The 17,152-nt window shown below is 51.4% G+C and overlaps 1 protein-coding gene across 3 annotated transcripts in view; it reads left to right on the forward strand.

Moving 5' to 3' along the window:
- Positions 1-17,152, forward strand: part of TNRC6C (trinucleotide repeat containing adaptor 6C) — a 60,068-nt gene that overhangs the window by 25,105 nt on the left and 17,811 nt on the right. For 2 of the 3 annotated variants that reach the window (XM_045299402.1, XM_045299405.1), the window contains exons 4-6: positions 3,515-6,108; positions 13,513-13,729; positions 15,780-15,946. In XM_045299402.1, coding sequence (XP_045155337.1) covers positions 3,733-6,108; positions 13,513-13,729; positions 15,780-15,946 — 2,760 coding nt within the window. In that variant the 5' untranslated portion in view covers positions 3,515-3,732. Of the gene's footprint in view, positions 1-3,514; positions 6,110-13,512; positions 13,730-15,779; positions 15,947-17,152 lie in introns of those variants that run through there. The other variant, XM_045299403.1, reaches the window with a different exon arrangement.

The raw sequence follows: 17,152 nt of genomic DNA on the forward strand, positions 1-17,152 counted from the left end.
GGAACATGTAGACCATGTAGTTCAGATCAATGAAGGGGTCATTGATGGCAACAATTTCCACTTTGCCAGAATTGAAAGCAGCCCTGGTGACCAGGCGCCCAATGCGGCCAAATCCGTTCACTCCGACCTTCACCATCGTGTCTCGGGATGCGGCTGGGACTGCACGGGAACAGGAGAGTAGGAGAGGCAGCTGTCTGTCGCACGAGGAGGAGCAGAGAGCCCATTACGGATATTTTTAGTATTAGTCAGATTTCTCAACGCTATAGTTTATGCACTTTATGTCTTCTAAAGGTTTCCTGGTGGTGTAGTGAGCTATGCACTGAGCTGCGAACCACAGGGTTGGCAGTTCAAACCCACCAGCTGCTCTGCATGAGAGAGATGAGTCTACTCATGTAAGAGAGGCCATTGCCTAGAAAAGGACATCGTACTTATAAAGTGGAGGAGCAACTAAAAAGAGGAAGGAAGGCCCTTAGTGAGATGGACTGACCCAGGGCTGCAACCATGGCTCAGGCTCAGGAACAACATGAGGGTGGTACAGGACCGGCCAGTGTTTCATTCTGTTGAGCACAGGGTCACGATGGGTCAGAGCCGGCTCCATGGCCCCTGACAACAACTCTGGTAAAGATTTAAAGTCTTGAAAACCCAGAGTGGCTTCTTGCCCTAAAGGGCTACTGTGAGTCAGAATCAAGTCAATAGCAGTGAGGTTATTTGAGTTTGTACAAAAATAGCCAGGAGTTTCTGATGGTGTGGTGAGTTCCTTTTTGGGCTGCTAACTATCTGCAAGGACAGCGGTTCAAACCCCTAGCCATTCCTAGTGAGAAAGATGAAGCTACCTGCTCCTGTAAAGATTTACAGCCTCAGAAACCCACAACTCTGTTCTGTCCTATAGGGCCAACCAATACGAGCCAGGTTTTTTTTTTTAACACAAAGCTTATCTGGTGGCATGTTAGGTAAGCTCTGGACTGCTAACCTCAAGGTTGATGGCTCAAACCCACCAGCTCCTCTGAGGGAAAAGATGGGACCGTCTGCTCCTGTAAAGCCAGTGTCAGAGACTAGGGAGCAGTAGCAGTCCCCGATGCTCAGTCAGCGTCAGCTCGACAGCAGTGGGTTTGGGTGAGATGATAACAGTGTCCAAGGTCATAGAAACAGCACCTGGATGTCTAGGGTGGCTTTTGTGTCTGCTGGATGTCTTCCCTAGGACTAGCCCTTGCCCAGCGCATTGACCAACTGGGGCTTCTTATGTGTGGGAGAGATGCTCATTTCAAATAGTCGATTCACTGGTCTCTAAAACTGGTTCTCAACCTTCCTAATGCCTTTACCCTGTAGTATGGTTCCTCATGTTGTGGTGACCCTCACCACCACCACCATAAAATTATTTTTGTTGCTACATCGTAACTGTAATTTTGCTACTGTTAGGAATCAGGCTACCCCTGTGAAAGGGTCAGAAGGTGAGGGAGAAGCCCAGGGCCCCAGAAGCTGTGTTCTCGGGGGAGGAGCAATCCAAAGAGGAGGATGAGGATGGCTGCATAACTGGAAGAGAGCAAGCCGTGTCCCTGAATTATTTGTGTAGAATTTTTCCAGTGGAGGTATGATTTGCTGTGGGTGTTTTCAACAGCAAAAATATGTATATATTTTTTTAAGTGGGAACCTCTAAACTATCAGCATCAAATAAAAGCTTTAAGATTAAAAAACAAAAAGTGGGACCCAAGGGATCGTCAACCATTAACAAAACACTAGTCCTTTCAGAGGGGAAGTGAAAAAGAGGAAGACCCTGCGCAAGAAAGGTTGACTGAGGGGCTGCAACTTAAGAACAAGGATGACGTAGACCTGACTGGTGCTTCATCCTGTTGTGCACAGGCTCACCATGAGTGGGAACTGACTGAGAATACCTAACAACACTAGACCTTTCATGGTGTGTTGGGTATAGAAAAGAGCTTGCTCCATGTCCAAATACCACTCCTCAGGGCTCACAGTGGTGAGCCAGGGTGCTAGCCTCCTGAGGGTAGGGTGCTCGCTGAGAAGCCCTGGCCTCGGGGAAGTGGGCCCACCCATAATAGGACCTATGATCCAATCGCTGCTGACATCCATCATCGCTGGTGGGCAGCTCACTTGGTCTCTAGGTCCACGGGAGATAACTTTCTAGTCTGGGCAAGACAAAGGAGAAGAGTGAGCAACAGAAACCAGGGCTACAGGGCCACTACCAGTATTGTACAAAACACAAAAACAGCTATTCTTCCAAAGTTTTGAGCCCACAGGCTTCCTGTTGTCGGTTTCCCAGTTTCCTTTGTAGTTTTCTCCCAGCATTGCCCACCTACTTTGGAGCCACCTGCACTACAACTCTGAACTCCTGACCTTCCTCTAAACGCAGGCGGCACAGGCGGCTTTTGAAAGGCTTACACCCGCTTTGGTGTGTTCTCCAGTGGTCGTGTTCCTTCTTGACACACTTTCTCCCTACTCCAACCTTAGCTCCTCACAATTTTAAAAGAGACTTTCTTTAGGAAATCCATGTCTTAATATCCACAAGTCTTGTTAGCATGAATTGGATGAGAGTGAAATGATTAAAAGGGTCTAAAAAATGATTTGTGACAGCTTGTTTGTGGCTCATACTATTTAAAGGAACTTTGGAGGCTTTCTCAATGGTATGAGTTTGTGGTATATGTGGGTTCAGTGCTTTTTTATCCTTACCTCCACTTCTTCAATGATACGTGCTGCCTCCACGTGTCATTGAAGAAGTAGCCCATTAGGAAGTCTTAGGATAAAATGTAAATGCCTGATAGCGGGTCCTTTAAAGAGATCTTGAAAGTGAGGTGAGAGCCAGGCTGTCAGAGGCTCTCTCGAGAATAGCCTGTGAGGAAAGGGAAGGGGTCATGTGTGCAGAAAGGCCCCTGGCCAGGGAGCCACTGGCTGGGGGAAGAAGGTGGTCTTGATTGGTACGTGGGACCCTGTGACCAGCCAGGGTGGCTGCAGGATTGGACTACACAGTGCCTGGGCAACTGGGCGTCTCTCCCCTTAGTAAGACCAAGCTCTCAAAGACCTCTGTTCCTCCCCCTCACCATCCCCTCCCTAAAAAAAAAAGGTGGGGCACAGGTTCTCCACTGTCTGACCCTGCGGTGTATTTTCAATTCTTCTTTCAAGCCCACCACACAGTATGGGGCTCAGGGAGGCTGTGGATTGGTTTAACCATGCCCAGGACTTGCTGGGCAGCTTGTTTTCCTCCAAAAATGCCTGCCAGTGCACGTGCGTGTGTGCACCCTCTTCTCTCAGGGTGACAGGGTGGGGCACCAGATGGTAAGAGTCGGTAGGACTGGTAAGAAGCAAACAGCTTGAAATGGATGCTAGGAAGTATGAGGTGACACCTCCCTTCCCCAGCCTCCCCGTGAAGTCGTGTTTGGGTGTTTGTCGTTGAGACTGGAAAAACTAATAAACAAAGGACTTCCGAAGGGCCCCTTCCAAGTGGATCCCCAGGCCGCCTTCAAGCCAGGCTCTAATGTGGGGTGTGTTCCATCTTTTTCAGATCTCAGCCACGGCGGATTGGTGGATCACTATGAAAGTCCCCATTGGGGACAGCAGCCCCCGCACCGAAGCGAGGCCAACTGCAGCTGGGATAAAGTGACAGCAGATAGGCCCGACCAGGAGGCGGGGCCTCCCACCATCGGCACTGAGACGGAAGCTGCCTCAGAATGCCCCACAGACACTGACTCTGCGTCCACCTGCGGCTCGGAGAACAGTAGCATGGCTACAGGGAGCACCCAGGGTACCTGCACCGGCCACCCCAAAAAGACAAATGGCAATAATGGCTCCGGCAGCGCCCTCGTCCAAAGCACAGCCACCCCAAGTACCCTCGGAGCCGGGGCAGCCAGCAGCAACGGGAACTCAGCCAGAGGGTGGGGTATCACCACAGGCTCCGGTGCCGGCCTGGCCCACTGCTCCCTGGGTGGCGGCGGGGAAGGGAAGCTGGACAATGTGATGGGAGACGGTCGGAGTCCGAACTGCTGGGGGGCTTCTAGCTCCAATGCCGGCATTAATCTAAACCTTAATCCCAATGCCAACCCAGCCGCCTGGCCGGTACTTGGACACGAAGGGACTGTGGCCACAGGCAACCCTTCCAGTATTTGCAGTCCAGTCAATGCCATCGGCCAAAGCCTGGGCAGCCAGAATGGGAGTGCCGCGGGCCCCTTGGGTGCTTGGGGGAGTTTGCTGCCGCAGGAGAGCACCGACCCACAGACACCCCCAGCCCCAAATGTGTCGATCAGCATGCACCCTCAGAACCTTAACTCTGACGGACCAAATAACACTAATCCCCTGAACTCATCCCCAAACCCTCTCAATGCAATGCAGACCAACGGACTGCCAAACTGGGGGGTGGCTGTCGGTATGGGGGCCCTCATCCCGCCCCACCTGCAAGGCCTTCCTGGTGCTAACGGCTCCACAGTTTCTCAAGTCGGTGTGGGGGCCGGCGAAGGCATAGGCAGTTCTGTGTGGGGCCTGTCCCCAGGAAACCCTGCGGCCGGAAGTAGCAATTCTGGGTTCAGTCAGGGCAATGGAGACACTGTGAACTCGGCATTAAGTGCTAAGCAAAATGGATCCAGCAGCGCCACGCAGAAGGACGCCAGCGGAGGCAACGCCTGGGACTCGGGGCCGCCCTCCGGCCCAGGAATACTAGCCTGGGGCCGGGGCAGCAGCAACACTGGCGTTGGTCACGGCCATTCAGCAGCCTGGGGCCACCCTGGCCGCAGCTCAACCAATGGTGTGAATGGGGAGTGGGGGAAGCCCCCAAACCAGCATTCCAGTGGTGAAGTCAGTGGAAAAGGCTCAGCTGGGTGGGATGGTCCTAGTGTCAGCAGCCAGAGTCCCGCCACGCAGCCTAGTGGTGACCCGATGGCCTCCTGGGCAAAGGCAGTCCCCGGAGCACCTGCGAGCGAAGGAAGCTGCGACAGCTCTGGCCACCACAATGAAGGAAGCAGCATGCGGGAGGGAGCAGGCGAAGGCCGCCGGCGGGAGAAGGGGGTCGGAGACCAAGGGCACATCCAGTTGCCCAGGAGTGATCTTGACCCAAGAGTCCTGTCCAACACCGGCTGGGGCCAGACACCTGTAAAGCAGAACACTGCCTGGGAATTTGAAGAATCCCCTCGTTCTGAGAGGAAGAGCGACAATGGGACAGAGGCCTGGGGTTGTGCAGCTGCTCAGCCTTCAAACTCAGGGGGGAAGAACGAAGGGTCCATCGTGAACAGTACAAATACCTCTGCAGTATCTGGGTGGGTCAGCTCGCCCCCTGCTGCTGTGCCCGCAAATGCAGGCTGGGGGGACAGCAAGGCACCCAGCGGCCCAGGGGTCTGGGGGGACTCAGTGAGCTCTGCTGCTGTTAACAATGCTGCCGCTGCCAAGGGCAGCCACACCTGGAGTGGGGCCGCCCCTCAGGATGACAAGTCATCCACCTGGGGGGAGCCTCCAAAACCCAAATCACAAAACTGGGGAGAGGGACAGAAAGCCAGTCCTGCGTGGAGTACAGGAGGGGGCGACTGGGCCGACTCGCCATCTGTCCTCAGCCACCTTGGGGATGGGAAGAAGAACGGGTCTGGCTGGGATGCTGACCACGGTCGGCCGGGGTCGGGCTGGAGCGAGGCCACCAGGTCTGGGACCAGTGGGTGGGGCGGTGGCACAAGCTCGAAGATTAATCCAGGTACAAGCTGGGGGGAGTCTTTAAAGACTGGTCCCCAACAGAACTGGGCTAACAAACCCCAAGATAGTGGCATGAGTCACTGGGGGGGAGCTGCGTCTGTTAAGCAGACAGGAACAGGGTGGGTTGGGGGCCCCGTGCCACCCAAGCAGAAGGCCAGCAGCGAGGCCACAGGCTGGGAAGAACCCTCTCCACCCTCCATTCGACGCAAAATGGAAATCGATGACGGTACCTCAGCTTGGGGCGACCCAAGCACCTACAACAACAAAACTGTTAACATGTGGGATCGAAACAACCCAGTCATGCAGAGCAGTACCACCGCCAACACCACTGCTGCCGCTGCCACCACCAGTAACAACGCAAACCGCGTGGAGACGCCGCCCTCGCACCAGGCCAGCACACAGCTGGCCCGATCCCCACTGCTTGGCTCAGGTAGGAAAGGGTGCGCGTGTCGGGGGGTGGGGGGTGGGGGCGCTCATAGAGAGTGCTGTTTATCCTGGTGGCGAAGCCCTGTAAGTAACTCCGCCAAGCTTCTTGATAGCACTGTTTTTAAATGTCCACAGAACTAAGAAGAATTGGCTAATAACTTCCTGCCCACTGGGAAGAGGTGCTGAGCATCCTCGGTAGACCAGGATTCTCTAGCCTGGAGGTCCTGGCTCAGGTCACCAAAGCTCACCTGATTGTGAACTTGTCTTTGTGTTACGGAGCTTTCGCGTTACTGTTGGGTTTCTTCTCTTTCAATTGACAAATGTTCAACTAGATAGGTTGGAACTCATGTTGCCATTGGATCGTTGATGTCAGGCCTGAGTTGTGTCACCCTAAAATGTATGTCACTTTGGCTGGGCCCTGGTTCTCCCTAGTGTGACAGTTCAGCAGTGACATCACCGTCCTCTCTGATGGGATCAGCCATCAGCTCTGAGGAGAGCCATCAGGTAGGTTGTAACACCCTGACTCGGGTCGCGGCTCTGACCCAGTGTCGGGTTTCCCAGGTTGTAGCTGCACCTGTCACCGTTCGTCTGACAAGACAGAAAGGAGAGAGAATCAAACAGAGGGACTTGCCACCAAGAAAGAAAAACTGCTGGCTGAGGGCCTTCTCTGGAGCGAGGTCTTAGGAAAGGCCTTCCCCTGCTGGTTGCTCATCAGCTACCTGTGGTGTTTGTGCTTCAGCAGCAACAAAGGAATGCTACGGCCCTTTCTGCCTTTGTACAGAACTCATTTCGATGTCTTTGCGTTGCCCACCTCACTCTCCTGAGCATTTTAAAATGTTACTTCCCTGTTACGGAAGTTAGATCATTGTGGGCTCTCCCCTAAAGCAGGTCCCATAAGATTCCGCCCCACAGTCCTGAAATCCTCCTCCTAGGGAGGCAGCCTGCCTTCATCTTTTGAGCCACATCACACCTTTTCGCAGATCCACCTAAAATCTGATGTCTTTTTTTTTAAGGGCTACTATGCTAAGCATTTCAGGGAGCCCTGACGGCATAGTAGGTTATGCATTGAGCTGTTAACCTCAGGGCCAGCAGTTCCCAGTTGCTCCTAGGGAAAAGGATGAGGCTGGCTGCCTTGGAAACCCTCAAGGGCAGTTTTACTCTGTCCTGTAGGCTCGAGAGAATTGGAATCAACTCAGTAAATGCACTGTTTATTGAGCCTTTGTCCCCCAGATCTCTTCTTAAGCATTGTGTGTTGTTTGGTCCCAAGTGTGGAAGTTGATCTGGGAAACCCTTGCACTCACGTCCAGCAGCCTGCTGGGGGCTTCTTGAGCTTCTATGCCCAGCGGGAAGTCATCTCTACTGCCATGGACAGGCCGAAAAGAACAGACTGCAGGCAGAGCCCTTCACTTCTGATAGTTTTTATCTCACACAATAACTGGACTTAGGGGCTGCTATTGCACCAGAGCATCAGTGGTCTACCCCAAGGCTTCAGCGGGCCTTGGTGGGCCCAGAACACAAAGGTCTGGGATGCCCCTGGTGATGTTGTTGACAAGCACTCTCCAGGAGGGGGTCCTTTAGGGTCACGTGGGGCAGAAGCAGCAATCATGAGCTGGCCGTGCCAGCTCTTCCACAGCTGCTCTCGCGTACTCTTGAGCATGCGGAGTCCAGTCAAACTTGAGCTACAGTAGCAGGCCCTGGCCACCACTTGGTCCCCAAGCCATGACTTGCCAACCCTTGGTGTCACATTTTGAAGTTTACCTTTCCATGTGGTTTATGTTGTGACCTGAAGTATTTCTGCATGCCCTGGTGACAGTAGTGAGACTCTGCAGTGACACTGAGACCTGTGAGAGGACGCTGGGCCAGACGATGGCATGGCACCCCTTTCCCCCACTGAGGAGCTGGCTACAACGAGCCACCCAGTCACGGCAGAGCCACTCTGCTGCTTGGACACCAGTGGCGTAGCCATAGCACCCAACCATGTGCAGTTGCAGCACTGACTATTGTTTCTGAGGGCAGAAGAGGAGGTCCTGAAAATCCCTCTCCAGCTGATGACCCAGCACCCCTAGGGAGGCTGCTGTGGAACACTTGGAAAATGGATCTTTAGGCACATGTACAATTAATTTAGAATTGAATATAAAGGGCATCGTATACTCATTTCAAGCTAAACCAACATAGTAGGGCCATGAACTTGCATGTGGAGGTTGGTCTTCCAACATCAGCAGAAATCAAATGTTAATACCATATGCTTGAAGCGTACTGGTGATGTTGATCATGTTCCCGATTTTTCTTTAACCTTTTAATCCCTATTATTGTCTGTACTGAGCAAATCATCAGAGAAGCTGGCTTATATGAAGAAGAATTCAACATCTGGATTAGAGGAAGGTTTATTAACAAGCTGCAATGTGCAGATGACACAAACTTGCTTGCTGAAAGTGAGAACTTGAAGCACTTGCTGATGAAGGTTAAGGATTTCAGCCTTCAATATGGATTATACTTCAATTAACGAACAAAATCCTCACAACTGGACCAATAAGTGACATCATGATAAATGGAAAAAATGTTGACGTTGAGGAAGTTATCTTGCTTGGATCCACAATCATTGCTCATAGAAGCAGCAGTCAGGAGATCAAAAGACCAGTTACATTAAGTAAATTAGCGTCACAAGACCTCTTTAGAGTGTTGAAGAGCAAGGTGTTCCTGTGTCTGATACAAGCCATGGTGTTTGCAGTCACGTGCATGTAAAAGTTGGCTGTTGGATCAGGAAGACAGAAGAATCAGTGAATTTGAATTATGATGCTGGTAAAGAGTATTGAAAGCACCATGAACTCCCAAAGGAATAAACAAATCTGTCTTAGAAAAGACACAGCCAGAATGTTCCTTAGAAGCAAGGATGGGGAGACTTTGTCTCATGTACTTTTGACGTGATCACGACAGACCGGTCCCTGGAGAGGGACATCATGCTTAGCAAAGTAACGGCAGAAAAGAGGAAGGCCCTTGACAAGGTGGATGGACACAGTGGCTGCATCGATGGGCTCACACATGAGAACCTGGGCTCACATGAGAACCGCTGTGAGGATGGCACAGGCACGACTTCCTTCTGCTGCCCGTAGGGCGGCGGCGAGCTGGAGTGGTGCCCAACACCACCACCACTCCCCATCCTCCTCAAGACAACCTCGCCGGCCAGCACCGCCTTCTCAACTCTCCTGGGTCTGGCCAAAAGTCACCTTGTGCATGTCAAGGAGGCTCAGTGAGAGGCAGGCTTCGCTTTATACCTGGTTCTTAGTCTAAACAAACACAACAACCAAAAACCTCATTGCCATTGAGTCAATTTCAGTGGCTCTATAGGACAGGGTAGAACTGCCCCTGTGGGCTCCCAAGACCTCACCTCTTTATGGGAGTAGAAAGCCCCGTCTTTCTCCCTTGGTTTTAAACTGCTGAACTTGCAGTTAGCAGGCCAACATGTAACCACTCTGACAACAGGGCTCCTTAGTCTGGTGGTATTATATTTGCTTTTTAACTTAGTTTTGCAGCACAAATACTACCCACACAGGCAAAGGAGGTGTGAGTGGATCATGGCAGAGGCCTGGCACCCTTCATGACACTGAGCCAAGGAAGCCGAGGGTTGAGGCTGCCCCACCTGCCTGAGTGTGGTGTCCTCCCATCCATGCCAGGAGCTCCAGAACACTGCCCTTCCTCCAAGACTCCCAGTCCTAGAAACCTGCTTGTCCTTTTTTTATTTTCTGGTGGCTTAAAATTAGTTTTAAAAAAACGGAGTCCCCTTGACATGAATCAGCAAGATGCTGTTACAGCTCAACTTCACACCATAACTTCAGAAATAGATCCCGGGCCTCTCCTGCCAGAAGTCAGAAGTTCTATTTTAAGTGCCACTCATTCGTTCTGAAAAGAACAGTGACCTGAGTAGGTTCTTTGTGGATGTGGCCTCCTCTTCTGGATTTCATTAGGACTTTAGTTATTGTTGCTTTCCTGGGGTGGGGGTGGGGTGCTTGCTAAGGGACAGAAGTCCAGAGCATAGGAGTCCCACTATAGAGGGAGGAGATATGTGTGGATGTGTGTCCAGAGTATTAATGGAATCCCACCCCCAAGGCCTTCTTGTCCCCTGTGAAGATCCAGTAAGGCAACAGAGAAGCTTCTGTCCTGCTCAAGCTGGTGTGACAGTGCTCTTTTGTTCGACCAATGAGCACCCAAAGGCACCCACCCTGCCAGAAAGCCTCCTGCCTAAAGGCACTGTGCTCTCTCACTCTGAGGGCCAAGAAACCTGCTACTGACTCCTGGTTCTACTGCCGCACTCACTTTGTCTCCAGGGTGACAGCTCACTAGCTGGCTCTCGCTCCTGGGTCTAGGAGGTTCTCAGCACAGAGACCCCAGGTCCAAAACATGTGCTCTTAGCTCTTTTTTCTTGGTGAAGGTGAGATTCCTCTCTGCTCCAGAATTCTCTTTCTCAAGCCTAGCAGGATGGCAAAACTGACCAATCCACTCTTTAGGACTCCTTATACTTTAGTTGCATGATCCCAGGCGCCTTGTTTGCATTATTACCAAGCCGTCCAATCCCTTTGGTGGGCCACAAGCATCAGATTTGCATAGTCCCACCCAGTCATTTGGTGGCAGTTACAAGACCATTGCAGAAAAATGCTGTATCAGAGTGACCCATCCTTCTGCCAAGCCTTACGTAGAACCCTCAGGGAAGTCCCTGGACATGAGCAGAAGTGTCAGCCGTGTCTTGAAAGGTGGGGCACTGAGCCCTGTGACTACATGTGTCACCATGTGTAAATACCAGTATCCAACCTGACACCATAATAAATTCACACTGTGTCTCAGGCCATCAGCATGAGTTCAAGCCCACCTCATTAAGTCAGCACCTGAAAACCCAGGCATGAAGGAAATGCCTCATTGATTGAATTTTAAGTCTTCTTTTTTTTTTTTTGTCTTAACTTTGAGAGAAAGATGGGGCTTTCTACTCCCATAGGAAGTACGGTCTCAGAACCTCACAGGGGCAGACCTGCCCTGTCCTATAGGCTCACTATGAGTCAACATCAACTTGACGGCAGTGAGTTATTTTTTGCTTTGTTTTGTTGGGGTTTTTTCACCTAATTATAGTTGGCTGTTTCTTAACTCAGCCTTTCTTCCCAGAAAGGATGGCCTGTCACACTTTTGGAGTTCCCTGGGTGGCACAGAGGGCTCGACACTTGACTAAGGGTCCAACCTACCTAGATGAGCCACGGAAGACATGCCTGGCTAACTACCTCCAAAAGGTCACTCCCTGGAAAGCCCTGTGGAGCAGTTTTGCTCTGCAAACGCCAAGCCCAAGGACAGCAAAGTCGCAGGGGCAGGCTCTGTAGCTGGAGTCCTGTGACAAGCTTGGGTGCTTATTTCACAGAAGAAAATGTCCTCTACCCCTCCAGCTGTGCTGCACCCAGTGAAAGGCAGGTTGGGGTACTCTCTCTGCATTGTTCCTGCTGGGACATTGTTAATGGGCCACTCCCCATGCTGTGCTGACCCTCAGAGGAGGGAGACTGGGACCGGTGGGCTCTGGCCATGTTGTCCTTGCAACAGGGTTCTGTGTGTGAGAGAAATTAATTCCACTTGCATAAACTCCTCTCTTCAAAGACACCCTATAAAATTCACATAAAGGATACCAGACTCACTCCAACAAGGAACAGAGGGCCATGAGACGGATATTGACTTTCATAGTGTTATTTAAAACTCTGTCAACTGAAAATATTTGCTCGACATTTAAACGAATCTGTCTACTTCTATTCTTGGCCTACTTCTCCAGCCTTCCGAGCATAGGTTTCCCAAGGTGGCCAGAGCATCTCCTGGAGGCAGAGCTGGACCAATAGGGGCTGCAAAGCGGAGACCTAGACTTGGGCTTGGGTGGAGGTCTAGAGCACAGACGTTTGTCATTGCCTCATGGGGGCTGCTGAGTGATGTCTTTTCTGAGGGGGCAGCAGACCAAATAAGTGTGGGAACCTCTGCTCTAGGCTTCTAAGAAAGGGACTCGGCAGGCATCTCTGTTGTCCTCCTGCCCCATTGGGCTCTATAAGCCGTCACCTTTAGCCAGCGGATCCAGGTCTTTCTCCCAAGCAGCCCGAGTGGCTTCCAAGTGCCAGCCAACGTTAGCAGCTGCGTCCCTATCCCTCGCAGCACCAGCCCTCCTGTGTCTGTGGGTTCAGAGGAAGGAAGCCTCTAGTGAGCCTTCCTTCTGACTGTTTAGGAAATGCGGCGGGCCTTTCAGAGATGGGACAGGAGCGCGTGTGCACGCACGCACACAGTGACAGGCCTGTGGTGGGGAGTCAACATGCCTGAGGGAGCGCCGGGAGCGCCAGCAGCACCAGCCTTGTTTTCCTTCGCTGAACCTTGGCCATTTTCCTACTTGTGCTAATTTTTCTGATTTAATTTTACTCCTTTAATTTGTGCAAGCACGTCTCGGTGTGTGTTATTTTCTATGTAATTGCAGGCAGCGCCGTCCTTAGCAATTGCCTCGCACCGCTGATGAGGGCCGACTCCCTGTTACGGGTAGCCGTTTGCATATTGCTCAACTCAGCGGTGAGCTTGTCATTTAAAGTGATTGGTGGACTGCGAGCCCTCTCATCATTAATCAGTATTAGTGCATTTTATTAGACTAAGGAGCATCAAGGGAACTGGTTCTGCATTCATTTTAAGAAATTAATAAGTCTCATCAGTGAGATTAAAGTATCCATGCTGAGCCCAAACACTGTAAGATTGTGGTCAGCTGTTTGCATTTTATACCAAGAGCTTTTCTCCTACAGATTTTCTGTTCTGAGTTGCGATTGGAATATCTGTGTTTCTGCACATTGGCAACTTGTACTTTTTTCTGATCAAAGAACGTTGTTGTTAATGCTGTTGTTCGGTGAGCTCAAGCTGGTTTGACTCAGAGAAACCCTCGGTGAGGCAAATGAAACACCAGGCCATTGTAGTGGCTGCTATTTGTAGCCCACAGAGAAGGAAAATGTGACCAACCTACCTTTCGGTCTTTACATGCACTACCAGGTGGACAACAAGCTGCTTCTCAAACCTTCGTTTTAAATCACTTCCTTAGACCTATTGTAGGCATAAAATAATGGTGAGCAACAGACTTTGCATTACTGCTAGCGGCTTCCTGGCTGTAGGCCAAGCTCTCAGCTGCTAACTGAAAGGTTAGCAGTTCAAGCCCACCTAGTGCTCTGCTTAAAAAAAAAGACCTCCTGGTGATCTGCTCCCCTGAAGGGTGATGGCCTTGGAGACCATCTGGGCCAGCTGTCCTCTGTCACATGGGGCTACCAGTTCCTGACAACAACAGCCATCCAGAAACTGCTTTGACATCAAGTGTGCTGTTTACTTCCTTGCCCCATCTCACGTGTCTTCTCTCTCTCCTTTCGTCCCTCTTCCGTTTCGTCAGGCTGGGGAGAAATGCCTACTGTTCATTCAAAGGCCGAAAACTCTTGGGGAGAGCCGCCCCCTCCTTCCACCCTGGTGGACAACGGCACAGCAGCGTGGGGGAAGCCCCCCAGCAGTGGCAGCGGATGGGGCGACCATCCTGCTGAACCAGCGGTGACCTTTGGGAGAGCCAGTGGCCCTGCTGCTGCCCCAGCCCTGTGCAAACCAGGTGAGCCCGGCATCTGCAGGCTGGCAGAGAGAACGCAAGCTTTAGGACGCACACCTCGGCTTGCTCCACCTTAAGACTAACTCTAAACGAGACTGTTAAACAAATACTGTGTACAGGGTTAAGTCAGAAAGTAGTGATAGCAACTCATAGACACCTTTATTAAACAAAGGTAGCTGTGCAAGAAGGTAGTATTTCTCACCATCTCCTCCAGCTAGGTCTGTCTCTGCATTGAAGGCGGTGATGTCTCCAACTCTTTAACTCTTTTCTGAAGAATTCTGCAGACTCCAGTAGACACCACATCAGAACAGCAGTTCTGGTTTCCTGGAAGTGTTTACACTCATGCGCCTTTAAATGTTCTTTAAGTTCGGAAAACAAAAAGGTCGAAAGGGACAAGATCAGGGCAGTAGAGTGGGTGGGCAAGGTTTCCCAAAGAACTGCTTGTCGGACAGCCTTCGCTACACTAGGAGGAGTAGTAGCTACAGTGTTGTGATGGGAAATCCCCAGCCTTTTTCGCACCAGTGCAGTTTCTGTCCAGATGACCCCTGTGGAATCTCAAGCCTCAGTCCCCATGGCTTTCTGAACTAACCTCTTTGCTGGAATTGAACTGGCCAAGCAGATCCATTCAGAAGCCATTGTTTGAATTGGAAGTTTTAGACAGGTGGATTGGGGCACCATGGCCATAATGATGGGCTTACACGTGAGCCCAGTTGTGAGGATGGGGCAGGACGGTGCAGTGTTTCCTTCTGTTGCACTTCCATAGGGTCGCTGTGCCTCGGAACCGCCTCAAGGGCCCTTAACCACAGTTGGCACCATTACTGAGAGAACGGCCTGCAGCCATCCACTGAGGGCAGAGACCTGTGTACATGGGCTTTGTTTGGAACCCCAGCGGCAATACTTTCTGACTTGCCCTGGTATGGCCACAAAAGAACTGCTTTAAACAGAACCCCGCACCCTCCCATTTGACATTAATAAATACACACAAGAATCAAAACCCTCCGCATGGGCGCAGCAGCCACACGTCTTAGCCCTTGCTCTGCTCTGCCTCTTTAAACAGCGTAGCATTGCTGACTCGGCGCACCAGTGCCGCCACCCGTCTCTCCCTGGTGTCTGAGAGCATGTGACACCAGGCACCCTGTAGCAGGCCCATCTGCTACCACCCCCACCCCACCTCCACCCCCACCAACTACTCCCCATTGACACAGAGTAACTGAAGAAGAAATCTCCCTCCTCGTGCTGCCTTGGCCTCCCGGTGTTAGAAGCTGTCGTGAGTGAGCATGCAGACCACACGGGGACCACCCTTCCCTGGTGACATTGGTTATGCGTTGGGCTGCTAACCATAAGGTCTGCATTTAGAACCCACTAGTTGCTCCGAGGGAGAAATACAAGGCTTTCTGCTCCCATGAAGAGTACAGTCTCTGCCTGAGGCCAAACAGTCAGTGTGTGCCCTAGCTCACAGAGAGTCAGGAGGCCTCGGTTAGCACAGTGAAACAGGGACGGAAAAACTGCAGATGCCAACATAATATGTAACCAGTGTCACTGGACAGCGTATATGGAAAATGCTGAGATAGTTTAATGGGAACCTCATTTGCTAGGTAAACTTTCACCAAAAAAATGATAAAATATGTATTTTTAAACATCAACTAGGACCTACCCAAAAGCAAAAAAGGAACCATGGTCTCGGAAACCCAGAGGGTTAGTTCTGTCCTATCCTATGATGCCGCTGTGAGTTGGCATCAGCTCGGTGGCAGCAAGCTAGATTTTGGAGGTTTTGTTTCCAGGTGGCTTCTTAATTGTTAAGACAGCTCAGAACAGTACACACGCCAATAGCTGCAGCCTGAAGGACAGTCATGGCTGCACATGTGCATACACATTACATATCTGCGCTGAGAATTTCAGTCCTTAGTCTGGGAGGAATGGGATTGTGTGTGTAGTTTCTCATACACCCTTTTCCTCCTCGCTCCCCTGAATTGTGTTACAGTGTAGCCTCATGTACCCTGGGATAGTGACTCTGCTGACCTCCTGTCTGCTCTCTCTCTCTCTCTTTCTGCAGCTTCAAAATCTATGCAAGAAGGCTGGGGCAGCGGGGGGGACGAGGGGCGCCTCAGCACCAGTCAATGGGAGGAGGAAGACGGGGACGCGTGGAGCAATGCCGCTTCCCAAGATGGCACCTCCTCCTGCGGCTCCTGGGGCAGTGCCTCCAAAAAAGGACTTCAAAAGGTGGGTGCAGCACCACCAAATGCAGGCTGGGCCATCTTTTTTCAACTAAAAGCTCTAGTTCAGCATATAATAGGTGTATTTTCCAGCAGGTTAGTGGATATTTTCTCACATTTCCCGGCTTTCATTCCTGTTCAATAAATGGAAGTATGGCCCACTTAGCCCACGCGCTTCGCAGGCCTTCATTGTTAGAGGAGCACCGTGGGCTTCTGAGGGAGCCCGTGAGATGGTCTCACAGCAGAGGGAGGGCAGCCAGCGGGGAAGCTACGCCAGGTGCCCAGTTCCCAGAGACAGGCAGCCCTCAGGACATGGGCCCGACCCTGCCCTGTGCGGTGAAGCCCTGGTTTCAGTGTAGCGAGTCCCTGTGCCTAGAGAAGTTGCATTCCCGCTCCACTGTGGTCTGTTAGGTGTGCATCTGGGAAGTGTGGGAGTCGGTAAGAATGACGGGAATGAGCACACACTGTTAGGAAAACAACAGGACCAATGGACTTGCTGGACCCAGGGCTACCCGGCCTTTAGCCTATTGAAGGTAAACTAATAGCCATGGTGTCTGTGAAGCACAGTGAAATGAGGCATGTCTGGACATCAGGATGAGCGCCAGTTACATCACAAGCGTACTTATGAAAGAAACACGAGAGAATGTCAAACGTCATCTTGGAGGGAGAGAGACCACTCAAACGCTGGTCCGAATCTAAAAGTCATAAGTGAAAGATTTGCCGGTTTCAGTAGAGGAACGTAGAAATCACATCACAGGATTCAAATCAGGGTCAAATGACAAACTGGGGAAATGTCCATCACCTATGTTCTCAAGAATGGATTAGTGACCCCAGTACGGAAAGAGGGCCTGGAAACCAATGTAAAGGAGACTAAAAACCGAGGCCAGCAGAAAAACAAGTCAAGCACATGACCGGATGCTCCGCACGAGAAGCCCGGAGAAGCGGCCCTGTGAGGCACCAGGAAAGGACAGCAGCAGCTCTTGGACATCGGAAGAAGCATGCCCCACCGCCTATCAAAAAGTATAGTGTCTGGGGTCTTAAAGGCTTGAAGGTAAACAAGCGGCCATCAAGCTCAGAAACAACAAACCCCACATGGAAGAAGCACACCAGCTTATGCGATCAGGAGGTGTCGAAGGGATCAGGTATAAGGCATCATCAGAACAAAAAATCTTACTGTAGTGAATGATGGGGGTAGTGCGGAGTGGAGACCCAA

Source organism: Echinops telfairi, unplaced genomic scaffold (genome assembly GCF_000313985.2).
Source record: "Echinops telfairi isolate 266 unplaced genomic scaffold, ASM31398v2 ScPeMD7_7458;HRSCAF=8496, whole genome shotgun sequence".
Taxonomy (NCBI): Eukaryota; Metazoa; Chordata; class Mammalia; order Afrosoricida; family Tenrecidae; genus Echinops; species Echinops telfairi.